The following is a 26,741-nucleotide window of genomic DNA, read 5'->3' as shown; positions in this document are numbered from 1 at the left end:
ATGAAATAAATAATTAACCGTTCCAAGCGATCAGTGTATATTGTCGTAACAATTGTAGCTGTTTTTGGATTTGGGGAGTCATGGCGCGTCAGGAGCAACAAAATCATGTGCATGATACTCAAACATCGACTGAAATTTGAGATTTATCATCTTTTTTCAGGAGTATATTTTCATGAGCTCATTATATAGCTTGTTTAATATTAAACTACATAGTTTAATACCGAGTAGGGTGGATAGCAGCGTTAACAAGAGGCACCATCAGAGGCGCAATTCCCCCTCTGTCGCTAGATGGCGTCAGAAGGGAACGACACACGAGATCCGGTAGTCTCCTGCAAACTGTGCCTGCTGTGTCACATGGAAGCTCAGTAGCCCAGAGGACGCGACGCGAGTGGTGATGATGGCGGGGGCTTGAGGGACGTCGGAGGCGAATGCGCGTGGAGATTCTGTAGCTCTGCCCAGGCGACCCCTACCCACTCTTTACCTACCCCAACACCAACTGGCTGTGAAGCAAGAGCCCGCTGTTACCGGGGGTCAGCGGGCAACACACACAAAAAAAAGGATGCCAAATGCAATGCGGTGCATTGGTGCTGCGTGAAGAGCCAACGGCCACGGAGGGACGGAGGGATGCTCGTTGCGTCGCATGCACCTTGATCGATTATGCTGGCTGGAGGGCGGTTGCTGGTCCGACGAGCTGAACCCAAAGGACGGGCTCATGGTGCGCTTTTCCGAACCTCGGAGCTGAGTGAGTAGACGCGATGGTTTAGCGCAATGCCTGAAGGGTGTGTGCGCGCGTGCGTGTGTACGTGTGCGTGTGTGAAGTGGGGTGGGTGTGGGGGGCGTCATGTGTTCTTAACGTCGGACTACATAACGCATGCATTATTAATGCGGACGTGTTGTTCCATGTTTCGCGTTTTCTTTTGTGCTCAAGTCTCCCCACGTCCACGCTGGTCACGCGTTTAAGGCGCGGACACGTGTGCAGAACCCCCTCCCTCCGTCCCCTGTGCTGCATTAGCTACCCCCACCACCCCAAAAGGGGGTTAACGCAGATACCTCCAATGTCACATTTCCATGCGCAGAGGGATAATTAAGGTTTCTGTTTGCAAACCCATCCGACGCCCCTCAGGGGATGCTGCTGGGTGGGTTGGGGGAGGTGGCGGGGGTCTTTGAGTTGTCCTGCTGACCTCAGGGACATCCTCTCCTTTTGATGTGATCTTAAAGCGGGGACGTGAGGACTTGCATCATTTCGTTGCCATTCCGCTTTCTGGCTGCTTTTGTAACCTGTTGTCACCCGCTCGCTTCCTTCTTTTCGCACTAGGAGCCAAGAGGCAGCCAATGACGGATGCCCGCTGTGGCTGCTATCACAAAGCGCATCTAGTCGAGCGCAAGCACACGAGAAAAAGGGATGAGGAGAAAGGGAAGAACGTGAGGTTATCCGTCAGGGCCTGGCACTTTTGAAAGCTTCAATGACCAGATTAAAAGAAAAAACATAATATATGTATAATGGAAGGTTGTCGTTTGGCGCGACAGCATAAAGGGAAAGATGAGCTTCCCCTCTTCCACTTCAGGGTTCTTCCTCACGGGGCGCACGGTTAATCGTTTTTGCAAGCCAACATTTGACCTAATTCACATCCTCACACAATAGAATCCCCCAACACACGCGCAAGCGCGCGCGCGCTCAGTTATTTGTGTCACGCAGACGCTGAGGTTTTCGCTCCGCCATGTGTGAACTCCCAGGTGGTTGATCAAAACCTGAGCAGATTGGCAGGCCGCTGGCTACAGGCAGCTCGTGTTATTAATAATGGACACGCATATAGATGCAGCACATGTTCCTAGAAACGTAAAAAAAAACCTCCAGTATTGGTGGGTTAAATAACCCCCCCTCACATTCTATTTTTGTAAGGATTAGCCTACACCTTAATTCTCTGTTGACTTTGTGGCCGCTCTCATGCATGTGCTCGCGATCAGAAAAGAGGCGAATTGCCAATAAAATCGGGCTACATGCTTGACTGCATTTCATTAACCAGTTCAACAGGTGATCTGACCTGAACACATTACAACTGGTGTTATCCAATAATCAATAGTTGATTATTCTGATATTTATTCTGTCAAATAATAAAACAAAAAATAAATGTGCAAAATTATTTTCCCCTGATTAGTGTTTAGGCTAGAAATGTATTATTTTTGTTTATTTGGCATTATTTGATGGTTAAAAAGAAATTGATCAATATCACACGAGGTATAGTTTAAATTTTAACACCACTTATTCAACTGTTGCCAGTAAATCTAGGTGGTAGGAAATAAAAAATAAATAAATAAATAAAAAAACCTACATTTCTTTCTATATAAATTTAAAATGTCCGACTGTATTTGAATGCACCTCACGTCTCATGTGAGCATTGTGAGACGTCAATATTTACGTTTCGGTGCTGCGAACTGCCATATCATACAATAGCATAATTAAATTGTGCTTTACTTCCGAAATTGAATAAGATTTAAAATGATTTGTTTATTTGTGTTGATGTTCGTAGCAATTACAGTATATGATGGCACTAAAATGTGATAAAGCAAGCCTAAATGTCAAAACACAAGCCAAGCTAGAAGTCAAAATAAAAGCCTACCAAGGCTATTAAATTGGCATCAAAGTATTCTGTAAACTTTAAAGTTATCCCCTAAGGTGGCTTCCGTCCGTCCGTCCGTCCGTCCGTCCGTCCGTCCGTCCGTCCGTCCGTCCATCCATCCATCCATCCATCCATCCATCCATCCATCCATCCATCCATCCATCCATCCATCCATCCATCCATCCATCATGAATCAGAGGTCTGCTTTTTTTGGGGGGGGATAAAGCTACAAATTTGGCATATTTTTCGACAAACCAATGACTGAATTATAATCAAATAATAGGAAAAATTTTACCTTAATCGATACAAGAAATAATCATTATTTGCAGCCGTAGTGTGTATATGACCTGTAACTGGCATTAAATTTCTATTTCCAATCGGATTAATTGAGGAAATAATTGATGGAATAATTGTTTCTAATGATAGTTGCAACAATATTTTAACTTAATGTCTCTAAATGATTAATCGGTGATTAAAATAGCAGTTTAATAATTCGATTAGCTGTTGAGAAATCGTTGCATGTGTGGAACACTTGAGCCTCGCTGTTGTGACATTTGGAGGTCTGATGTTGCACATGAATGACGCTGTAGTCTCGAGGAGGCAGCCCGGCGTTTTTTCCTCACTCTCATCCAATTGATTGGCTCCCGGCCCTGAGATTAGACTGCAGTGCTGAGGCGTCACTCTGGCTCAGCACCGCAGGCAGGTGCAGGAGGGGTGGGGGTGCTGGGAGGCGTCATGGATGGGCGGGGAGCGGCGGACGTGGCCAGGGAAGAAAGGTGCTCTTGTTGTCCTCCGCGTTGGAGCGTCTTCAAATACCTGACGACTCCCACGCCTATTGTAATCGTGCCCCCCCCCCCGCGGCTCTCCTACTTTTATCTCTACCCACACCTTCCCCTTTCTTCTCACACATTACCCTCAACTCTGCCGGGCCTTTTAGTCACTTCACAAAATAGATAACGACAGCCGGGCTGCTATGATTGTTCCTTGGGTGACCAGAAGCCTTGTTGTGAGTTTCCAATCAACAAGTGCAGGGTGCATTTTTTTTTCTTGCATGCATATCCATCTCTAGAAATATAAATTTATACTGTGGTGCCTTGACGTGCAAGTGATCCACCTTTTTTTGTGCTTGGACAATGATTTGATACAAACATGTATGGTGGCAGTGTACTCAGCTCACTTGACAACAAGCACCATTTTGACTTAATTGCTAGAGGAAAAATTATTATATGGTCAGTACATCGCAGATTTTCACCTATTGCAGGCTGATTTTGGAACAGAGCACAGTGATACACAGAGATTGATTGTGTGTTAACTGAAGCAGCACACTCTACCTTGTGATCGCAGATCCCCGAGAGAGCGTGGCCCTTGCCTGTGTGCATGAGCGTGAGGCCAAGAGTGTGAGTGTGAGCGCGTGTGAGAACAAGTGAGCGCCAGCGCTCCCACATGGCCTCCATGCAGGACGGGCTGAACTTCACGGCTCCTCCCTATGGCAAGGTCCTGCTGCTGGGTGCCATCGCTGCCGCCTCAGCCTTCGTAGTCACCATCCTCATCGTGGTACTCTGCGTGGGCTGCCAGAGGTACGGTTATGTGGAACGCTACATGGCAGACGAGGTGGGGGACTGTCACGTTTAAGTCAGAACATTTTGCAGGCAGTGGCGGCTAGTCAATAGCGGGAGCTAAGGCACCACCCCATCACACATTGTCATCGCCATATTGATTGACATTCATATGTGTAAAGAACTAGCTCCTGTGCTTATTGTTATGTTTGGGATAGTTCATGCCAGAAGATGTGGGCCATCTGGCTCCTTCACATTTGACTTGGGGATTTGACCAGGCGGATACTTCTTCAAGAAAACGTGAGGCAAAACATTGGTGATGTTTTTCATTGCTCCATTTTAAAGAGACCAAAGGTCAGGACCAATGCGCTCAAGAAAACAGATGTAAATTCTCTACACTTTGTGAGCAGAGCAAGAGACACATAAAAAGCGACAGATCCAAGAGGAAGACTCTTGTTGAATGATGTCAAGCTCACTGTAAATCCCCTGTCTATGAATTGCTAATCTTCTTTATGGAAAACGGAACTCATTCCTGGTCTGATTCTTCACTCCCTCCAAGAGCTTATCAACAAAAGAACCGTTAAACGGACAGGTTGGACTGACTGTTATGACAAAAACATGATTTTATTTTTTGTAAATGACACAGACCAATTAAGTCATATGATTCAAGTCCCCCACCTCTGCTAGTATGTTTTGCTATTGTGTACTCTGATGTATGCTCATAATCAGTACACATACACTTGGAAGAGGTACTCATGATTGACCACTGACCTTTACTTATTGTTACGTAATAATTTGCAATTAATAACCGCAACCACACGCAATAGAAACAAACACAAACATTTGTCTGACATTTGTCAAACAATTATGAATCACGTCATAGAGTTTGTAAACACGTGTGACTTGTATTCACCACAGGAAGGGAAAGACACACAATGTCCCCAGTGAAGGTGGGAAACACCGTCTCATGGACATGGTAGGCATCCTGGTTTGGATGAAGCACCTCTATAGACCTTTTCAGCATGATGTACAGTACAATTATTATTTTTAAGTTATTGAAAAAATAATGCTTGAACCTTTTGGGGTGCATCTGGCGGCGGAACTCCAAACACAACAAATTGGTGTCATCGTTTTCAGTTTAAGTCAGCGGTAGTCAATCACCAAGAAGTATATAGCCTGGCTTCTACTGTTTACAAACATTATGAAAAGGTCTATTCCCCAGAGAAACATATCATTCACGTCTTTCATCTTGATTACTGTAGTCTTTAACAGGCCCTTGTGTGTGTGTGCGTGCGTGCTTGCGTGTCATCAGGGTATACTCAGGCAGTCCAAGCTACGGTCCATCAGTAAATCAGACACCGAGATGAACAAGATGAACTGCAATGGCAAAAGTAAGTAAGTCTTTCACTCGCTACATTTTTTTCCCTCTCCTTTGAGTTGTGCGGTCATTGGGTGACAGATTTTTAAATAGCGTCCAAAGAATTTGCGTTGTTCCTTGTTGAAGGGAAGGGTGGAGGTACTTTCCAAGAATAAATGTTGAGAAAATTTGAAGCAAACCGATTTAGATAATAGTCCTAAGAAAATCAGACTTTGTGCCGCTCAGAGAAGTTCCTGCCGCCATTTTGTTTTTGCACTACTGTTAATGTGGCCAAGTTAAATTTGTGACATACCTACCTGGTATGTGCAAAGTTAGCACGCTAAGCTACGATTTACGTCCCTAAGTTTTATTGACAAACACGACAACTGCTCAGGGGTGCAAAAATATCTATCCAGTGACCCTTGTTAAAACTACCTTGTAATCTAATTGAATTACTTTTAAAATCAAACAATCAGTAGCGTAATTAAAGGATATTTTAAAGGGGTTACTTTGATGAGTAATCTAATTACTTTACAAGCTGTAGTTTGGCCACCCCTGCTTTATGGTGACTGGTACCAACACGAGTTCTGCGGAGGCATCCAAAACCAGTAGAGAGACCTTTCCGCTGGTCTAACTGTGATCCTTCGCTCTCAAGGCAGGCAGCTTCCCCAGATTCCCTCCGGGACTGGAGAGGACGGAGAGCACACTTACTCAGAAGTGGGCCGAAGCTCCTCCGCCACGCGAACTGACGACGCGCTCTATGCCATGGTAGGCAGGGCCGGTCAGACGGACACTCCGGCCCCTCCGGCCGTCCCTGCCAACACCCCGGCGCCACCCGACCCGGACGGGGACGTGGAAGGGGGCCTGCCTGAATCCGAAGCCCAGGTGGTGTCCGCGCCTCACCCCCAAGAGACGGCAGAGTACGCCTGCGTCAGGAAGCTGAGGAGAGCGGACAAGGCGCCCCAGAAGAGGGACAGCGGGACGGACACGGGGGACCCGCCGGTGCCGCCGCCACCGCAACACCCCCCGCCTTCTCACCCTGCCCCTCCGCCGCCACATCCTCACAGCACAAAGTTGCCCCGCAGGAACATGGATGCCTTTAATGTGCCATCATTCCCCAAGGTTGGTGCCTTGTGTTGATGTGCCATTTTGTCAGAGAAAATCTTAAGAGTAAAGTTGTAAAATGAGTTTCTAACTACATATCAAACGGCTCTGGGGTTGTACTGTGCTATATTCATGGTTCAAACTATTAATACAAGCATTTATGAACATTTTAGGGGCGTGTCAGTTAGATCCACCCTTTCCACCGCAATAGTGGAAACTTAATTCAGTGGCATTTTATAGTCGGTTCTGGGTTCAAATCTCTGCTCAGACCCTCTGTGGCGTTTCAACGATTACTCTCAGGTTTTATAATCTTTCTATTGTGGTCAAAAGAACTATCAAAATCTGTAAAATGAGATTCATGCCCATCATGAGTGCATGTACACTCGCGACCACGTGTGAATCGTCGAGTCACGACCGCAGCAGGTGCACACGCAGATTGAATGCTTTGTATCACAATACCACGCCATCCGCTCCCCTCCAAGTCACAGCGGGAGACATTTGTTGCCCGTGTGAGGTCACAGAGTTCAAACTATATGTCACGACCTCAAATTAGCTTGACAGGATTACACGTGCACCGTCTGTTGCTGAGCCACTCAGCACACGTTTCTAGCGGATGATGCAAGATGCTGAAAGTGAGTCACCCACACTCCAAATAACCCAAAAAGACCTAAAAGCGACTTTTTTGGTCCATTCTGCAAGGAGGAGCATTTTTATGTGCATGTTATTTCTTGGGGGCACATTTAAAACAATTTACCCCCTTGTGTGTAGGGTTGCGCACTTCGGAATCCTTCATTTTGTTAGCTCGTATGTAACTGGTTGCTCTGCTGACAGGAAGTGATGTTTATGGGAAATGGAGAGCAGTACATTTGGAAGCCTCCAGAGGATGAAGATGTCCTCATGCTCCACAATAAGGCCCTGGTACCTCTGGGGGCGCACACCATGGAGAACATCCAACCATCTGCTGCAGTGGTGAGTATCGGCTTCATTGAACCATCTACAAAAAATGTGCCGCTTTGACATTCATCGACTGTAATATGTTAAACATACTAAAAGCAATCCATTAATCCACATGAAATAATATCATTGTTTTGGAAAAATACAAAATATTTGCTAAAATAATTTATAAAATAATTGTTACAGTGATAGGGCAAATAGTATTTTTCAGGGTGAATAGATCTGCCCCGAGTCACACCTCGACGCTTTAATTCAAAACAAGCGAAAAAACTGAAGTAAGGTGACAATCTGTAAAACTGTGTTTATGTCAGGCTCATTAATGTGATTTTTTTTTTAAACTCAATCAGGGCTACGATGATTATTCTAATGACTTAAATAAGTAGCTTACAAAAAAGACTGAAACAAAATCTCTGACTCAATTTACAGGCATAATACTTAGTTTCACACAGATTCATGTTACTGCGGTCGCACGCACCACCAAGGCTTCAAAGATAGACCCAACCACCGATGCACTTTCAATGCACGGCCGGGCATTTATTTGAGTTGGAGCGCAGGTGCGTGATTGTCTGAACCCAAAATTGAGATTCCCCAAAATTGTATCATCTCCAAATTTCAGGTGGCTGAGATGTATTCCAAGGTGTGTAAGCCGGCCAAGAAGAAACGAGCTGTACCTGGATCGCCGCCGTCCAATCCCGGCTTCAGGACCTTGGGTCGCCCCGACCGGGACCGGGAACGCGACGGGGGCTTTAGCGTAGTGGTCAAGCCCCAGACGTGGGCCCCTCAGGAGGGCAAAGTGCCCGCAGGCTCACTGGACGACCACTGCTACGAGTCCTTTGGGACGGAGGAGTGCGAGCCGGCCTACGAGAACCTGGAAGGCGGAGTCGGTTGGAGGCGAGAGCGAGCGCCCAACACGTGCGCCACCTTGCGGCCCAGGAGGAAGAAGGCGCAGCAGCCTTTGCAGCAGCAGCAACCTCCTCCTCCGCCACCTACGCAGCACAACCCCAAATTACAACACCTGCCCGCCAAAGCCCTGCTGCTGCCCGGGGAGAGCCTGTACGAGAGCATTGGTGACGTCAAGCAGGGCTCCACCACCTCCAGCACCACCACCATCTTCACCTTCAACGACGGCATGGAGATGTATGTCACGGGGCTCTGAGGAGGGGCGGGCTGCCACGCCGGCCCCTTTCCGTCGAGGGGCCGCAACCACCGGTCTTTCCCAACCTTTATTCATCCGAGGCATCTTTGACATTAGGGGCTTTATTTTGATAGACGGTACAGATTCAGATTTCCCTTTCCTCCTTGAGTTGTGAAACCCCCTATTTAATTGCGCTCCTTTTTTACTTATTTTCATTTTTTTCTAACCACATGCCTCCCACTCATTCATATATTTTTTGATAAAAAAATTGAGAGAATAAACTTTCAAAACATTATTTGCAGTAAATTATTTTTTTTCAGAGCGATAAAGTGCAATTGTATCACTCATGTGTCGTGACATAGAGGTTGGGAATCGCTGGCCTATACCACAAGTATTGACGGTTGAGTTCCTCTCGTACCCTGTCCCTCTCCCCGACACACACACAGACACAACACGACAAACACACGCTGTTTACATTACGTCATGCCTTTCCTGGGCTCCAGCGGCCTTAAATACCAAGGTTTATATGTTATGGCCGGGGCTTAGTCCAATCTGGAAAGCTTCGAAGGAATCCAAAGGTTGTGAGCACAAAAGCATTGCAGAGCAATCAGTAGGTACCAGTAGCACTCGTTCATCCGGAGACGACAAGTGTGTAAAGCACATGGAAGAGAGAAACTGAAATTCTTCCTCATTTCTAGCGGGTAATAGTCCTTGATGGGGCGGAGAAATAATAATTAAAAAAAAAATAAATAAAAGCACAGCCTTGAGAAATATTTGGTAGCACTTTTGAGTGGGCCTTCTCCTGAAGTTGGTTATGATGGGATTCAGGATGCGGCTTTAATTATTCAAAGGAGTGAATTACTTGTCAAAATACTGGAAAGCTCAGGGACCAAGAGAAACAATTACGAGAGTATTCTAACTTCCTGGGGAACCAAACCCAAGCTGTCAAAACATTCTGTTAGGTTCTCGATGTGCATTTCTTCTTTTTCGGCTACTGTTTTGATAAATTCGTAAATTATTTACTGTACAAATCAAGCGAAAGAACAGGCACTTGCAAATCACGTTTTAAATATTTCTTTTTAGAACAAATCCTTAGCTCTAAGTAAACAGCAGCTGATAAAAAGATATGCAAATTAGAAATCTGACAAAGTTTTGACATCTTGGGTTAGATCGCCCTTTAAGAAAGAACTAATGGCACACTTTTTTTGCATTCCTCCTTAACACTGGCACCAAGCATTTTCATCTCGGACCCGACTCTTCTCTGCATTATGTCCGGCGTAACATGGACTGAACACTGTCTCTCTCTCCACTGCTGTCTGTAAATGAGCTGTTTTATTTTGTTGAGCCTGTCCTGCACTTTGCCTGCTATGAATTGCATGCTAAAAAAAAAAAAAAAAAAAGCAGGTTGGGAAAAAAAAAAAAATCAAACACTGTCGAGTTGTACCTCTATTAATGTTTTTATTTTCTGTTGTTGTTGGCAGTTTCTTTTGCCAGTGTGTTGCTTTATTTCTTTGTAGAGCAAAAGGCCACTTTCGAGTCCTTCTGCAACGCAAAGAGGACTAAACCGCTCGAGTCTTTAAGGGCGAACACGCTGGCTCGACTCACTCACCTCATCATTCCGTCGCTACCTTGTGTTCATATAACGTTGGCTTGGGTTTTGCCAAAGCTGCCGTCGTGCTGGTGTGTATAAGTCGCATCTGGTCACTCCTCCATTGACAAACACTCGCTCTTCTATCTGTGTTCAAATGAAATAAGGAGAGGAAAATACATGAGAAGACATCCTGGACTATGATTCCATTTGACCAAATATTCCCAGCAAAGCGTGTGGTTATACTGTATGTTGATGCAATGTGTATGTATATTACAAAAGAGAAAGAATAATAAATATATCCTCAGTGTCAAGAAATCTATCTTTTTCTATGATGTTTAATTGTGTTATGGAATGAGTAATCTTGTGACACAAACAGCTGCAATGTAAAAATTAACAAACAAACAAAAAAAAGGAAATCCCGTGTGTTGTTTATTGTTTTTCTTGAAATCGTAAAACTCGGGCGGCGCCCATCCGACTGGACGGATGGCTGGATGGCCCCGCCCACTTGAGTCAGTCTGTGTGGCGGCAGCTCATGTTTTGTGTTTGCTCTTCAGACTACAGGGTCTTGTACTCCAGCAGCGTGTGATTCAAGTGCTAAGTGCAAAAGATTGTAATGTTTTATATCAAGATTACTATTCATGAAATGTCAGTCAAGTTTATACTTTTGTAATAAAGTGGCACTTTAAAAACAGATGCTTTATCTCATAGTCTCGCTTATTAAAAAAAAAAAAAAAAAGCCAAAAGAGTTCAATTTGAAGTTTTGGATGCGAAAAAGTTTCATGTCAACAGTACTTTTGATGAATAATGCGCAAATGTTACCGTGGTTCTCAAACTTTTCGCATCATCTAAAAGAATACTTGTTTTCACAACGCCATATTAAGAAGCATCTCATCTTAAATGCGCATCGAAGCGCGAGGATCGAGCGTCCAGGAGGTTCCACAGGTTAGCGTTTCTAGCTCCTTCATTGTAACATGACAACGGGCGGCCACCGGCTGGATCGTAAACGACATAGAACTTCTAATTAAATTGTTAGGTTGTGTCGTTGATGTCTAGGTCATGACCTTGATAACTGTGAATGACCTGCCGGTAGATTTGCAGGAATTATGTGGCTATCCTTTTATCAATGAAAGGCAGGTAGATACATTTAAAAAAATATATAGTATATTAAGGACCGTCATTGCCCACCAATGATGTGCGCATGGAAAATAAACAGTAAGAAGGGTTAAAACATTGTCAGTGTCTTGTGCGTGTGTTTTTCCATCTGCGTACGTCTGAGGAGCCGCGTGTGCTCGTGCGCAAGTGGAACAGGAGAAGGGGGGACTCGGAAGGACGACGGGGGTGAAAATAGGTCACCCCATTAAAACAAAAAGCTTGCCGCTGACATCGCAACAGTCTGCCGAATTTTCATTGGTGGCTTTGTCTCCATGGCAACAGGTTAACCTTGAGGCAGGAATCACGTGGTCGAGTGAGTCTACTCGCGCTGTCTTGAAAGACGCGGCGTGCGTGCGTACGTCGGGTGACATCCACGTAGCGAGCCCAAATACCCGTGGATGTGTGGGGGTGGGGGACCACACAACGTCTTCGCCATAGTGCGACGTGAATGAGTGCATGGATGAGAACGTCGGGCTCATCATAGAGACTCGCGGTCGAGGAAAAGGTCACATCGGATGAGAGATCATTAGAATCACGCAGTCATCACGACGCGTGCATCCATGCGTGCGTGGGGATAAACATGACTTGTGCTGCTCTTTTTTGTTGCAAACCCACAAATGACACGTTGATCGTTTGTTTGATTCGTACACACCCACCATACCTTCTGCAAAGGACAAGCGTTGCTGATGGATGAATGTGGAAATAAGCGTCCCTAAATAAGGTGCGCGGAGGAAATCGCTTGCTGTTCTAGAGTGCTGACTATTTATAATCACCACTGACCCCTGTAGGACATTAAGTGTATGACAACAAAGAGTTGGCAAATTTGACGTTATTCCGTGTTTATGCTAAAGTGGCTTAAGTACTCACACTGGAAGCATTGTACCGATAACTATTTAAAAAAATCTATATAATTGCTGTACGAGGAAGAAATGACCTGTTTTAAACTGTAGGCAACAAAAGTAAAAAAGTAGCTTTTAGAGTAACTTTTGGAACAATGCACATACTTTAAGAACATCAGTACATTTAAGATTTTTTTCAAACAGTATGAGATGTAACTGGACTGAGGGTTAGGGCTTAAGTGAACAGGTCCCTCATGGCTGAGGGCAGCTATCTTAAAGGTGCATATGGTATTTTTACAGATTTATGGATCCCTTCACGGCCTATACATCATGATGATGTCACGGTGCTAGAGCCTAGTTGGCACTGCTAGCTGGAGACAAGCGAGCCAGTAGTCAATGGCGCTCACTAATTTTATGAAGAAAAATGTCTTCTTGTGGTTTAGTTTGGGGAAAACTAAACCAACTAAAACATCCCAATTTCCAACCCCTGCTAGTGAAATGTGGAAATTGATCATTACCAGTCAGTCTTTATGCACTTGACGATGTTTCAAATTTAATAAGCAGAGTATGAACATTTTAGAATCATAACACAAAAAATACAAGTGGAAAGTTATTACAATTATCCCTGGGGAAAAAAAAACCTTTATATTAACACTGTTATTGCTTACGGTCACGAGATTGCTGCTGTCTCAAAGTCATGAGATTCCTGAAGATGTTGACAGGTTGACCCAAACTCACTTGCTATTAAAAAATTAACAATGGGTCAAGAGTTCAGACCATTTAACCACCATGAAAACACACCACAAAGTTGTTTGGCGCATCAGTGTGGCCTCTGTTCCTGGTCCTCCTCATCAGCGCATTTCTCAAATCCATCTGTGCCAAAGTAACGATCCCCAAAGTCCCCTGGAAGCACACAAGCACGATATATACCCAATAGCCTGTTTTTGGTGCACTGAATTTCAGAACAGCAAATTTGAGCAACAGATGCTGACTCAAGATTTGGAAATGGAGCTGGCCTGCTCTACAAGAAATCATATAACAGTTGGATATGTGTTTTCAAAAATGTACAGACAAATTAAGTTGGCCTATCAAGGTTATGGTGCATTTTCAGTTCATCCTGAAATTTCATCGGAAACCCCATTAGCCTGAAAATTTTAGGAGTGTGTGTTTGGGTCACGTGTGTTGGAGCTGCTGGTTAAGAAAGCGGCGGGTGACGTCTTACCGATGCCGGGAATGACTTGCAGAGAGTGGTCCAGGCTTTCGTCCACAGCCGTGGTGATTATTTTCACTTTGGGGAAGGCGTAGGCCACCGAATGCACACCTAGCTCAGCCATCAGCAGCGACACCAGCAGAATCTTTTCCTCTTGCACTTCGTGGTCCTGCACACACACATGCTATCTAGTGTTTTTTTTTTGTTGCTCCACATTTAGTAAACTAGACACATTCTGTACAATGCTGCTGCCTTTTCTTGTTGATTTTGTTCTCATTCATAAGTATAATGTACACAACTTTATGTACTATTCTTTTTATGTATTATTTATTCATGTACCGCTCAGTCACGCTATAGTGATTGTTAATACTGCTAGCTAGCATTTATTATTCTACTCTGAAAAATAATGATGAGTTGACTTTACTCACTTTTCTTTTGTCAAGTGGTAGCACAATATAAAATCTACTGGCTCCAGAGACATTTAAAAAAAAGGTAGCTGGATCCAGATGACTACTTCTTTTCAGATATAAAAATAGTTTTTTTCCCAGTGATATACAAAATTCTGCCATTATGTTTGTATACAATGCTGCCTTGAGATATAAAGTTATTTTTGTCGGGATCATGCTATTGGCTCAGAACACCCACCCCAAATGATCTTTCCTCATTGGAGCAAATGAAAATACCATTAATCTGTTCCAGTCGCAATTTAAGAATGACACGTCATGTCTGGGACTATGTATTCATAGTAAACTGCATTGCATGCTACTTGCAATCTAATGAGATCAATAGAATTCCGCAAAAGTGCACTGTGTAATAATTTGATTCTTCATAAGGACAAAGTGGGCACAGCTCACACTATGATGAAATACAGGTTGACAAATCACAAGGATTAATCATGCTTATGCTGTGTCAAAAAATGACTTGTCATCTTTGTCAGGGCTCATAGGTGGCCATAATATTGTGGTGGTGTACTGAATGAATATGAATGTGTTGTGTGCGTGTGTGACTGGGCGAACCCACCAGAAGCACTCGAACAGCCATCATGGCAGCAGCCCCGGTGGACACGGTGCTGTCCATGAGAATGACGTGATCTTCGCTGATGTCTTTGGGCAGACGCAGGTAATGAAGCTGGGAAAGACATGGGTTGCCATGGTAACAAAAGCAGGAGCGGTAGTTGCCAAGGAGAAAGCCATCACGTGGAGAGAAACGATCACTAAAAGTCTTCGTCTTTTGTTTAACGGGGTTCTTGAGACGCGATTGGACGATTAGCTCCCTTGGTGCCCAATAGGCTCGCAAAGGGGGTGGGGGTTGGGGTGGCTTGTGGAACACAGTAAATTCCCCTCCACTGTGGGTTCCTCTCTTTTTAATACAGTTTCCCGTTTATTTTAGGAGTAATTCCACAGTTTGCCACTTGATGGTATCACACTATTTTGCTTGGAATACTGTAAATTTGAAAGAAATTTGAGGACCATAATCAATGCATCTTTATTTTTTTCCCCTTTGACCAGCCAACGAGCCCAAATGACATATTTCCTTTCCTCTCTTCGGCTGCCTCGATACTCTGTTTCTCCTGGCGCTAATTCTAGCATCCCATAAACTCATTCGGCTCAAGGTGGTCATGGTAACAACCAGCTGCACCCTAACCTCCCCCACCTTTTTTAATAGAGTCGAGGATCTATTCAGACATGGTGATACACAGCTCTAAGTTCAGAACATAAGTCCATCAAGAAAAATGTTTTATATAAGCGATGCAATTGCGCAATCAACGTCATGTGGAGGAATGAACTGTTTGTTCTTGCAACCCCAGTAGTAAACTAATGGAGGCTCCTACCTCCGGTTCGCCCGAGTCAAGGTTGGTCTGGATGAGAATCTTGCCGATGCGCACATCCTTGCATACGGCCCTCAGGGCGGGCTCCATGGTCTCTCCAGCCCGCAGGATGGACACGCCGGTGATCTGCGGACACGAGTTGGCGTGTCAGTACGTCCGTAGAAAACACGCTTCTTTGGCCGGAGGACAATGCTCACCCCTTTGCCGCCGTATCTGTGGCCTTGGTACTCGTGGCCCTGTGGAGTGTGGACCTTGCATGGCTGACAAAGCAAAAAGCCCACTTGTGGTCATGCATGAGTCAAGCAGGTCAACAAGAGTAGTGGAAAAAAAAAAAAAACTAAACCAAAAAAAATTTACACATTGTTCAATTTGTATCAAGTATCAATTTGTGAAACAATATGAAATTGACCAAGTTTGGACACATCTGTTTCCGCCCACCACCCACTGAGTCACAACTATCTTTGTAGTTAGATATCAAAGACGCACCTGTGATGGCAAAAAGGTGAGCGCATGTTCTATAAGAAGACGCATTAATCTCTTTGAGTAGAAGATGAATTCATCTCGACTGGTTTCTTTATTCCTGCAGGGGAGAAAAATGTATGTTAGTAAGGAAATTTTTACCATGATGTCATACAAACGTCCAGGTGGCAAAAAGCTCAAGTGATCTTTGATTGAACTTAAACAAAACCAAACTTATCATTTCATTTGACCAAGGTGATTGAGGCTACATTTATAGTGCAGTGTACGATGCCTATTTTTTAAACGTATGTTCACATTTGAAAAACAAATGCAACTTGTAATGCATCTGTGAAGTGACACACAAGGGCAAAAACACGACGTCCTACTGTGCAGGATATATGACCCCTTGCTCGTGTGGAGCCAACATTTCTTAACCAAAAGATTTCATGCTATCTCCATTTTGTCATGAAACGTTTTCTGCTCTTTATCATCCAGATTCACTTTTCTGACGCAGGAATGGATTGCGCTCTGTACAGCTCAGGTTAGGGTAGGGTAGGCTACCTGATGATAGTATGGAGGCCTCTGACCTGCGGGGTGCTCTCCAACACACTGAGCATCTGTGGCAATGTCTGCGTCTGCTGGGCGGATGCTAGGAGCGCCCTGACAAAAGAAAATTTGATTACGATTGATACCAAGACATTTTTGGACAGGTTCAAAATTAACTGTATATGGGAAATAAACAGCAGGACAGATATAAAAAGGGAACATTCAACACAAGTTACAGAAAGATTTTAGTGAATGAATTGATATCTAAATGAAATCCTAAATAAAATAAATTCAGACCTGTGTAATTTTTTTTTAAAGAAAAAGAGGGTTGAAATAAATGACACACCCCCAAATCAATATGACATTTATGTATGTTCCCGATGATTGTGTATCTACTTAGCACACCAAAAGGATGTCAAGTGAAAATGCAATTCAGCGTACCTGGAACTGAGCTCACGCTGCGTAAAGAGAAAGCAGCAAATGAGACAGAGAAAATGACGAGAAAATAGCTCAAAGTTGCTTTCATCTGCCAACGATATGACCCCTAGAGCAATCATGTGCATTTCTAAAACCTTTGGACAAATCATAAAATGTGGTCCCAGTCTTGTATATTTCAAGAAACCTTTCGAGTGCATGTTGTGTATCTAAAAGATGATTGAAAACAAACTCCTTATTTTAAAGTGCTTGAAAATTAAGGAATCAAAGCCAACATTTTTAAAATAGAGTTCTTCAATCACCCAGCATAGTTTGGCCACAATATCAGTTTTGTCAAGTCTTCCGGGACGTTTTGACTTGAGGATCCTTCCTTCCACTAGATGGGGCCACAATGTCAAATGGCATAACTTGCCTCTTCCAGCTGGCTGTGCACATGCTGGACTATCAGATCGATGGCCACCATATTGCCACCACCTTGAAGAGACGAGGAAAGACAAGTACAGTCAGTAACTTACAATTCTTGTTTTGTCACTCAAAACAACTTCACAGATTCACGGACAATCAAAACAGTCACTCTCCCTCCCAATTAGTCAGTAGGTGACATTGCAAAAATTCAAAAACGTATCCAACCTAGGACCACATAGGAAAGCGACCCGGTCGAATTGGAAAGAAATCACAAATGAACTGTTCAGGCAATCACAAATAAAATCAGATACACATTGCATAAATGCAAAAAAATTCAAACTGGGGGGTGAACCTTACCTTTTTGTCACTATTAGTTCACGAGATTAACTCGCTGTAAGTAGGTTGTGTTTTTCTGTTTTTGACCAAATGCAGCTTGAACCGGGATTTGTTGAAGGGAAAAGGGAGTTGGAAGAGCGAAAGGTGGGCAACAAAGACACAGACGGGATAGAGACTCACGGCCAGCAAACAAAATTCCACTTGGACACGGAACAGAGTCTGACCGTGAGCCTCCAGACAAGATTGGGGAATATAAATGAGCAGGACAGGAACACTAGGCACAGGCACAGACGGGATACAACAGTAGGCACCAAAAAGGAGGAACGCGCGGGCAGGGTTTAAATAAATCAGGTAACAAGAGAGAGCAGGTGACAAACATGACGACAACGAAGGGGTGTGGCTGAGGGAAGTTGCCGGCCGAGCGTCTCTGACACGGCACGTGACAGAATCAGTCAAGCAGTTTGAGTTATGTAATTTTTTTTTTTAAACACAAAAAAACATGGCTACATATACATCAATACTTCTATGATAAGGGGACCCTTGATAACTCCAATAAATGACACTCCTTATATTTGCTATGATTATTTTGCCCAAAACGTGTGGCAAGTGCCAAAAAAAACCCAGTCATTGTAAATGTTGGAAACTGTAGCAATTCTGACCTCTGGGGACCACAATGTCGGCCAGCCTCATGGTGGGCTCAATGTACTGCTCAAATGCCGGTTTGACGAACTTGTTGTACTGCTTGATGACACCTTCCATGTCTCGCCTGCGCTCCGTGATGTCCCTACGAAGGCGGCGGACCAGCCGGATGTCCGAGTCTGTGTCCACAAAGATTTTCATATCCAGGAGCTGTGGGCGGGATGAGCAAAGGCCAAGGGACGCTTAAAAGAGCTTCACTTTGTTTTTCAATCAACACGAGATGGAGTTGTGCTTTCTTTCGCTTGACCTGAAGAAGATGTTTGTCTGCAAACGCCATAATTCCTTCAAATATGATCACGCTTGCGCCGTAGACATTCTTCTGCAGAAACCAGACACAACAGAGACACCATTGAGGACTTGGCTTTGAAAACATGCTCCAAGAAGTTGTTAAGTGGCCAGCAGCATGTTGGACAGGAAGAGGGCAGTCACGCTCACTGCATGAGATCTGCCACTAAACTATTTCATTCCAAGAAATATGTGATAAAAGTATGTCTATAATTCTCAATCTTGAACTATTTTGGATGAAAGTATACCACAGACATACTATTAGAACCCTGAGAAAATATTTTCAATTCTCCAGCAAGTGACAAATTTCTTTGACTATCTCACTGGAGATTTAATGAACAAACTGTACGATCTGGCCAGTTGGGATGCAAGCTCACCCAGTCTTTCTGTCGTCTGTGTGTGGTGAAGTCGTAGACGGGGATCTTCACACTTTTGCCCTGTTTGAGTTTGCGCAAAGTGCCAACCAGCAGCTCAAAGTCAAAGGCCCCCGGATGATCAAAGTTGTAGTCGTTGCTTGCCGCTAAGGCTTGCTCTTCAGGAGACAAATCCTGACAAAACACAACACGCAAAAGTAGAGTGTGCTTAAAGCCAGACCAATTTCAATAACACTGGTCTCCAATTTTTTAACCACAGATAAATAATAATAATAGTAATAATGATAATAATAATAACAATAATAGGCAGCAGGCGACTTTTTTTGGAGAAATTTCACAAGTATAAATTACAGCACATAGTAATCTCCAAATTGAGAAAGCTTTTATATGTTACATTTAAAACCAAAACTTGAAAAGACCTCAAAAACCCGATGTGCTAGAAAAAAATACTGACATTTTTTAAGACTGTCAAAAATACATTTAGGGACACATAAAGCCATCTTTGATTAAAGGTTGCTGTTTCCCAGTGTAATTGATTAATCTGTTGATTACCATTTTGATTTATCAAAAATTAATTTCCATACCTTCATTCCAAAACCGGACATTAGTTCATATTGACAGTGCAGAAAATTTGCAACCGTGAATTGAGCATGATTAAGTTTCAATTCACTTACAATCACACAAATCTAAGCCACAAGATGGAGACAAAGAAATATTTCGATTGCTTTGAGGCGAGCAGTCCAGGGTTGACCCTTTCTAAGTCATCTGAGGCAAATACAGCGTAATACAGACACTGTCCGGCAACGTCACCTTATAGAAGGAATCCATGGACAGGAGCACTACCCAGGGCACATCCAGAGCCTCGATGATCTTGTTGGCCACGGTGGTTTTCCCTGAGGCGCTGCCCCCGCATAAGCCTGCCGTTCAAATATATGTGAACACAAAATACATCTTTTATAAGTTACATAGTGTTCATCGTGAGAAGAGCAAAGTGGCTGCAGTCATCATCCATAAAGTTTGAGTCTTTCTTACCAAAGTAACGAGAGCAAAGTATTTGTACTTGGTTACTAACACATCGTACCAATGACGAAGGCCTCTTTGGACTGTGCTCCGTGCTCGTCGTACCAGGGAGGTCGACCGGCAGTGTATATGGTGCGAGTGCCCGTACGAAGCAAGGGTGGCTCAGTTTTACTCAGGGATGTGGCGCTCTTCCTGCGAGGGGCACTGGCGGGGGGAAAGAGCCGGTCCAAAGAGTCGTCGCTGCTCCCGCTAAAAAACACACATGAACGCACGTTCTTTTGTCAGCTTGTATCAAATTGTGCACAACTGCAATCTGAAGCAACAGAGTCGAGAAACAGTATAAACATGAAACTGTACATTGTCACTGGCCGCTTTCCTGTCATCCTCCTCCTCGCTACACCACCATCCATCCATCCATCCGTCCAAACTGCTTTTACCCTCACATAAGAATCAGCCAGGTTGCTCTTTTGCTGTTGACTTTGCTTTTGCTATTTGTACTCTCTTTTACATGTCTGTCTGTTCTTAGATCAAGTACTGTTGATGCCGGTCCCCTTTGCTCTGTGAAGCTTCCCCATTTTTAACAGCATGCTCATCAACCCGATCAACAGATGATTTCTCTATTATTTAGAGCTTACACAGCATGTTAAGTGCTGCTGTAAAAACAAAACAAAACTAATCCTGATTACTCCACAGAAAACAGTAGTTCAGCCAATTCCTACCTGGAGTCGGACCTCAGGGACCAACAGCCGGAGATTCTGGCTCCACTACAATCCTGCAGACTTCTATCTATGTTGACTGACAATCTGCTATTCTCCATGGGGCTTGTCTTTGTGGCAACTACTTCAAAACAGTGACGGACCCTCAACCTTGTCCAAATTTGTAAACTGGAACATCAAGCAAAGTCATGAAGTAGTCAGGTTTGATTTTGACTCTTCAAGAAGCTAACTCGGCTTAGGTGCTTCTGTCTTTAGGTCTGTCAGTGCCCATGTGTCCTCACTACTCTTTGGCATCTATCTGCACGTGTGTGTGTGTGTGTGTGTGTGTGTGTGTGTGTGTCTCAGACCCTTAAGAGGATCAGTGTAACACTAGCAACGACGAGCTGCTTGGCTGGTATTAATAGAAGCACCCGGAAGTAACAAAAAGGCACATGTTTTCTACTGATCATTTGTCATGGCTCACTTCGCTTGTGAATTGCACAAACTGTAAAACTCGATAGCCATAATGCTGCTGCAGGCCTCAAACCATGGAGAAAACCCCTTAAAGTGGGCTTTGTAGTTCTCTACAGATGCCACAAGGGAAAGCACTTAAAACAGAGACCGGTATTCCATTTTCATTGATTATTTACTGATGTGTATTAGAACACAAAATAATCAGCAATTCATCAGTGCCATACATCCAGCATGTACACGTCACGAACCGATGTTACATAATAGGTGACTTTGTGCAGTAGTTCAATTAATTAGTAGTGCAAAGATTGGTCAACAACTAATCAATTATCAAATTAATCAACTATTAATATGGGATTCATCTTTTAATGACCTTGTTTAACCATGTCCTGATATTGTGAGTTCAGCCTCTCAACGTTAAACACTCTCCAATTTCTGTAGTCCTTCAGGAAACCAGACTGATGTGGTGAATAAGTTCTTCTCAAACATCTGCTTTTACTTAACAAATCAACATTTTTTCTGATTTTCTGATCAATGTTGCATACAAAACCAGTCACGACATTTTTATTGATTTACCTTTATGCATTTTTGTTTTAGGAGATATTGATACCTACTTGTTAAGCGATTTCATCTGTTCAGATTCCTTCTCTCATGCCCTCTGCTGGCCACTACGTACACTGCTCCTGAAGCCTGTTCCGTTTTAATGCCATCAGTTTGCACTTTGCAAACAATATTTCTCGCCATTGAGTTTAATTTTACTTTACGAGCTTGCTAAAATGAAGAGCACTTCATTTTGTCCCTTTTCACTTACTTACAAAATATATACGTAACAGTGACGCAATATATTCCGTCATCAACTCAACTACCTACTTTTGGTGACGAGACACCACAGAAGCTAAGCTCAACCATCAAATTGTATTTATGTAGAAAAAGTAACTATTTTACACATTAGAGATCCTATTTGACCCAAAGAAATCTATGCGAGCTGTCTTAGAAGGAGCGTATGCAAATATCTTGATTTTCAGTACGAGGACACCGCTGGAGCGTCGAACGTACGAATAACCAAACAACAAAATGACGGCTGATATTCTAGGGAAGAGGGTGAACGTAATTTTCGTCAGGTACCTGTCCGAGCGGCACGACATTATTTTCCCCTGCACTCCAGTTTCCAAGGTGATGTGAAGTCGAAGCTGGCGTTGACCGCTCCAAACCATCGATGAGGATGACGACGATGAAGGACGTTAATTTTCTCACTGAGGCATCATGGGTAATGTAGTTTGGTGCTACGTGCCCGTCAACACGTAAAATCAGGGATGGAAAAACGTACTCACACGCTGAATTTGATTCAGGTTCAGGGTTTTGATAAGGTTTCCACAAATACAAATATAAAAACAACAAAGACAAGTGATAATAAATCACAACAGAAGAGATTGTTGTCATCAGTCTGTTGAGTGTGCACCTACACTTAATATTACGACCCACAAAATGTCTTTTTCTTTGAAGTGCTTAAAACGTCCACATTTCTGGTCGTCCGCTTATGACCTCTTTTGAAAGGAACCTGAGAAAAAGTGGAGAGTTCAACATCATATGATGCCAAATAAAGACATAAGCGCAAACAATTGCCTTTACCAGACATTATAAATATTCACAAAGCAAAATGTTATTTATGGGGCCCTCTGTTTCTGTCATTAATAGATGATCGGTCAATCATTGTTGAATTCTAATGAGCATGATAAAATACACAACATGAGCAAACGGGTTTTGATTGACACAACATTCCAAGTAATAAAGAACTAAGTGCATTGCTCATCATCATTGAGGTCAGACCACCAAGCTAGTAGTTTGGAGCGCTATGGTTTGGTCGTGTCATACCTACAACGCTGACCTTTGAACTGCACTGTTTTTTGTGTTTTGAAATTAAAAATGGCACAATCCCAATTTGTGGTAACAGACCTTCACCTCTACTGAGCAGCTGCAGGTTGCGTCCTTCTTCCCGAAGCTGTAGCTGAAGAACTTGCTCGAGCAGCTCCTGCCTGAGTGTCTCCTGCACCAGTCCCATCCTCTTCAACTTGTCGCTGTTCAGACGCAGCAGCGCCCGGCCTCGACGTGGCAAAAGTTACAAATCACTTTAGGTTGCACAAAATTGCAATGAAATGGCACAAATTGTGTACCTGTGATGGCATGATGGGAGAAGGCCTCCACGTAAGCCAGGTAGTTGTGAGGACAGTGCTTCTTCAGCCATTTGCAAACGTCCTGCTGCGTCCACAGAACTACCGGTCGGACCAAACTGGGCTGCGTCGGGCTGGTGTTGTAGATGCTGTAATTGTCGCTGGAACGATACTGTGCACAACGCACAAAACAGTCAACACCAAAGGTGGCAAACTCTGGGCCACTGGGACGGACGGATGAGGCCCATCACATCATTTGACTTTGCTCTTTTCAAGTGCCTCTAAAGTAAACACATAAAGACCACATACATTTGACACACTACAGAGAAGAGTGGCGGAAACAAACCTGCCAACTTTATATTAAAAAATTAAATCCGTCCTCCCAGGGCCATTTTGCAACTTTAGTAGCACCAGCTCAAGTTGATAATGTGATAAGATGGTCCATTTTAATTAACAAAGGCTATGTGAAACCTTTTCCTCCAATCAATAATGGCAAACAATCAACCAGATATCTTGCCATTTCTGTTATGTGGAGCAAATCGTACGGCAGCAACAGCCCCTGCTACTTTAAAGGCGCAGCCCACCAGCCCGCGGAGAAGAAAACAGCCTCCATTCTGTGTTCACAAAGAGGCTGTGTGTAACGACCCATAGCCGGTGGACGCATTTGCCGGCATTTTTTTATTCTTTCAAATTGTCTGCCTCTTTTAGAAAAGGATGCAGTGAAGGATCAATAATATCTCGGAAAGCAAGTGGTACATGTCAGTATACTGCACCTGGCAGGCGTCGGCGCCCGGTCGCTGCAGGAGTTTGACCGCCCGACCTGCCGCAGCCTTCTGGCCTCGGCCGTCGTGCCAGGTCAGGTTGCCGCCCGTGCGTGCGCTCAGCTGCTCTTTAAAGTCGTCGGGCAGAGCTCTGTACTCCACGGCTGGACGACAGAAACTAAAACTGGATGCTGCTACAGAGAGAAAAGATGAGGAAAGATAATAAACGTTGGATTGCACACGTTCCACAAACACAGCCCGTCGTTGTGCGACGATGCTATCATGAACGACGGCTTCGATGGTAACAACAAAACGGCCACGCAACAACGTTCACACTCATCCGAGTTCCCGTCAAGAATTTGGTTTTAGCATTTTCAGAGGGGTAATTTAATGTCTCCGTTTCTCAACGAGCAGAGGAGGCCATGTTGGCAGACGTCCAAGCCCGCTCAACAGCAGGCGGTTGAGAAACATCGGCTAATTAAAGAACATGTGAAAATACAGTAAACATGCTTCTCTTGGCACAGAATGCAACCTTACTGATTGATGGAGCAGATTTGGAGGAGGCTTGCACGCAGATGTGTTTGTGTGTACCATCTTGAACTGACTAAAGAGAATTTGTAAGGAGGACAGCCCAGTCTTTCAGAAGCGACAGGGGTGTGCAGACTTTTATCTTTATCTTTTATCTTCTGCAAATCTTGCTGACTTTCTTTCCCAGTGTTTGTGTCTTGTAACTTGAGTTAGGAAAGGCTAACATGCCAAATATCCTTTACGATAGAACATTGTTATGTCCCCCTCAGGCTGCTGTTGTAAACATTCAGCTTCTCCACGCTGATGTAGATCATTAGGAACAGTTGTCCAAATTCCCTTGCATTTGTACACCCTGAAAGGGCCTGGAAGCTCAACAACTAACATTGCGGAAAATAAAAATGTACATTTGATATAAAATAGGAATCATAATAAACAAACTAGCTGATAAATCCATTAAACACGTGATGCATTTGTGACTAAGAACAAAACAAGAACACACATGCCGCCATTTCCAAGTGGGTTGCCACAATTGGAGCATCTTAAATAAAGAGAGGGCGACACCTCAAAGTGTTTTGTCGTGCACAAGAGTTGAAACTAAACAAGTACCTATGACTACCAGCAAGCTGTCCAAAATGTATGTCATTGTTTCTAATGACAAGGTCAAGGTCACACTTCGTGTCAATTACACAGCATGTGTGAAAAATACAGTGGAGTAAAATTTCATTCCAAAGGGCCTACAGTCCTAAAATAATAATTTAGCATAAAAATCTGAATATATAGATCAAATATCAAAATATCACAAGTCGAAAAAAAACCAATCTAAAAGTAAAGCATGTGTTTTGCACCATTTTTTACTACAACCACAACAATACAAATATACTGAATTTCCTAAAGTAACACCACCTCTAGCATGATGGCATAACCATCATTTTAGAATCTTCATTTCAAGCATAACATGACATTCATGAACATTAGCTTGGATGTAGGAAAAGTGGACAGATTTATCTTCAACGTGAGGTAGAGGTGTCAAATCAAATTGATTAATCGACAATAAATCCATGAGTACTTTAATAATCAAGTAATCGTTTAGAGACATTTTTTAACTGAAGATTGTCCAAATCTTCTGATTTTAGGCTCTCAAAAGTAATACATCTCTGACTACTCTTATCCTTTGTGAAAGTAGATTGACTGATTTATCGTTTGTGTTTAGTCAAAATAAGAAATATGCAAACATCTGCTTTTACTTTGGAAAACATTGCCCACCAATCCTACTTGTGGGATATTGCTTAACTGTTAGTTATTTTCTATCACTGAATTATACCAAATAATCAAAAATGTTTGGTTAATAAACAGTCATGGGGGATTATTATTTTTTAATGCACATTTATACAACCAAAATTGTGTCTGATTATTTGAATAATCAATTGAATAAACAATGAAATGATCCATTCTAAAAATATTTGTTTTATGACAGTCCTGCTTGGCTGCTACTTGGTATGAAATAAAATGACTTCACTGCATAGTGCATCCAAGTGTTTATCTCGAAATTTACTCGCAGGTTCAAGCAAACAATGACTTGTAAACTCCCAAAATATAAGTCGGGTCATTCGTATCTCAAGGTGCCATTGTAGTTTTCATAATCAAAAGTAGTGTATGTAGAAAAAAAAAAAGCACATTAAAAATAAGTCCAAAAGTAGTTTAACAACCGTGGCTTTTGCGTGCAATCGAGTTGAAGTAAATTATGTATGAAGTTCCTTCAAATGAACTATCAATGCATCTTTCAGTACCTAATGAAATAAAGTAATGTGCCTACCGTCAACAGCCATGGTGCTTCCACGCCGCGCGGATTTATTGGTGCATGATCTCGGGTGGCAGCAGCAGCGGCAGCAGCAGAGACACCATCCCGCATCCTCTCAGCTCTTGTACTAGTCAAGCAAGAAGCCCTTCCAAAGCAGACCGCAATGACGCGCACTGGCTATCTTCACTGACTGGTTCACACCATGACGTACATTGATGTGTGTGTGCGTGCGTGGCTCTTTCTCAAGCGCACACAGGAGCTCAAAGTGAAGCCCCAGGCCTCTAATTAAAGCAGCCAGTGAAGACAGACATACAAGCGCATGAAAAGCCGTATTCCAAGCGTCTCCTCTTGAAGTAATGGACAACTGTGCAAGCCTGCAGGCCTTCTATTATGATGCTAAATAAAAGAAGTGGCGCG

The 26,741-nt window shown here is 43.4% G+C and overlaps 3 protein-coding genes across 9 annotated transcripts; 1 reads left to right on the top strand and 2 right to left on the bottom strand.

Moving 5' to 3' along the window:
• Positions 1-303: 303 nt before the first annotated feature.
• Positions 304-11,008, top strand: LOC148401842 (uncharacterized). Of its 2 annotated transcripts, none has more exons than XM_088358972.1 (7): positions 304-742; positions 3,963-4,195; positions 5,093-5,150; positions 5,487-5,565; positions 6,304-6,653; positions 7,467-7,604; positions 8,206-11,008. In XM_088358972.1, exons 2-7 carry the CDS (start codon positions 4,062-4,064, stop codon positions 8,743-8,745), a joined length of 1,299 nt encoding a protein of 432 aa, XP_088215098.1. In that variant the 5' UTR covers positions 304-742; positions 3,963-4,061; the 3' UTR covers positions 8,746-11,008. The 2 variants fall into 2 exon arrangements, with proteins under 2 accessions (XP_088215098.1, XP_088215097.1); XM_088358971.1 differs by having other exon boundaries at positions 305-742; positions 6,187-6,653.
• Positions 11,009-12,814: 1,806 nt separating this feature from the next.
• On the bottom strand, positions 12,815-22,322 carry LOC148401841 (uridine-cytidine kinase-like 1). Of its 3 annotated transcripts, XM_088358966.1 has the most exons (16): positions 21,684-22,299; positions 20,623-20,787; positions 19,965-20,152; positions 19,694-19,800; positions 18,887-19,057; positions 18,472-18,543; positions 18,185-18,374; positions 17,197-17,258; positions 16,791-16,807; positions 16,365-16,463; positions 15,831-15,924; positions 15,542-15,604; positions 15,348-15,470; positions 14,537-14,644; positions 13,529-13,685; positions 12,815-13,209 (listed from the first exon to the last, which is right to left on the bottom strand). In XM_088358966.1, the coding sequence occupies exons 1-16, from the start codon at positions 21,698-21,700 to the stop codon at positions 13,127-13,129; spliced, it is 1,716 nt and encodes a 571-aa protein (XP_088215092.1). In that variant the 5' UTR covers positions 21,701-22,299; the 3' UTR covers positions 12,815-13,126. The 3 variants fall into 3 exon arrangements, with proteins under 3 accessions (XP_088215092.1, XP_088215093.1, XP_088215094.1); XM_088358967.1 differs by lacking the exon at positions 20,623-20,787 and having other exon boundaries at positions 22,195-22,322; XM_088358968.1 differs by lacking the exon at positions 20,623-20,787.
• Positions 22,323-22,408: 86 nt separating this feature from the next.
• samd10a (sterile alpha motif domain containing 10a) lies at positions 22,409-26,724 on the bottom strand. 4 transcript variants are annotated; one of them, XM_088358979.1, is made up of 6 exons: positions 26,340-26,724; positions 24,536-24,602; positions 24,011-24,192; positions 23,241-23,409; positions 23,023-23,169; positions 22,409-22,627 (listed from the first exon to the last, which is right to left on the bottom strand). In XM_088358979.1, the coding sequence occupies exons 1-6, from the start codon at positions 26,433-26,435 to the stop codon at positions 22,605-22,607; spliced, it is 684 nt and encodes a 227-aa protein (XP_088215105.1). In that variant the 5' UTR covers positions 26,436-26,724; the 3' UTR covers positions 22,409-22,604. The 4 variants fall into 4 exon arrangements, with proteins under 4 accessions (XP_088215105.1, XP_088215103.1, XP_088215101.1 ...); XM_088358977.1 differs by lacking the exon at positions 24,536-24,602 and having other exon boundaries at positions 23,029-23,169; positions 26,340-26,497; XM_088358975.1 differs by lacking the exon at positions 24,536-24,602 and having other exon boundaries at positions 26,340-26,496.
• Between the last annotated feature and the right edge of the window lie 17 nt (positions 26,725-26,741).

Source organism: Syngnathus floridae, chromosome 2, assembly GCF_059516105.1.
Source record: "Syngnathus floridae isolate MCC-2025c chromosome 2, RoL_Sflo_1.0, whole genome shotgun sequence".
NCBI lineage: Eukaryota > Metazoa > Chordata > Actinopteri > Syngnathiformes > Syngnathidae > Syngnathus > Syngnathus floridae.
Note: the sequence above shows the minus strand (reverse complement) of the source record. Positions and strands in the feature narration are given on the sequence as shown.

What these genes read in the sequence shown, in the direction of transcription:
- LOC148401842 (XM_088358971.1), top strand. Translation starts at nt 4,062, where the DNA reads ATGGCCTCCATGCAGGACGGGCTGAACTTCACGGCTCCTCCCTATGGC. An exon ending in AACACCGTCTCATGGACATG is followed by an intron (nt 5,151 to 5,486) that starts GTAGGCATCCTG and finishes GCGTGTCATCAG; the next exon opens with GGTATACTCAGGCAGTCCAA. An exon ending in GATGAACTGCAATGGCAAAA is followed by an intron (nt 5,566 to 6,186) that starts GTAAGTAAGTCT and finishes TTCGCTCTCAAG; the next exon opens with GCAGGCAGCTTCCCCAGATT.
- LOC148401841 (XM_088358966.1), bottom strand. An exon ending in GGCCTCCATACTATCATCAG is followed by an intron (nt 15,925 to 16,364) that starts GTAGCCTACCCT and finishes TCTCCCCTGCAG; the next exon opens with GAATAAAGAAACCAGTCGAG. An exon ending in TGGCTGTTCGAGTGCTTCTG is followed by an intron (nt 13,686 to 14,536) that starts GTGGGTTCGCCC and finishes GTGTGTGTGCAG; the next exon opens with GACCACGAAGTGCAAGAGGA.
- samd10a (XM_088358979.1), bottom strand. Translation starts at nt 26,435, where the DNA reads ATGCGGGATGGTGTCTCTGCTGCTGCCGCTGCTGCTGCCACCCGAGAT. An exon ending in AAGCACCATGGCTGTTGACG is followed by an intron (nt 24,603 to 26,339) that starts GTAGGCACATTA and finishes AATTCTCTTTAG; the next exon opens with TCAGTTCAAGATGGTACACA. An exon ending in GCTGCTCAGTAGAGGTGAAG is followed by an intron (nt 22,628 to 23,022) that starts GTCTGTTACCAC and finishes ACTTTTTCTCAG; the next exon opens with GTTCCTTTCAAAAGAGGTCA.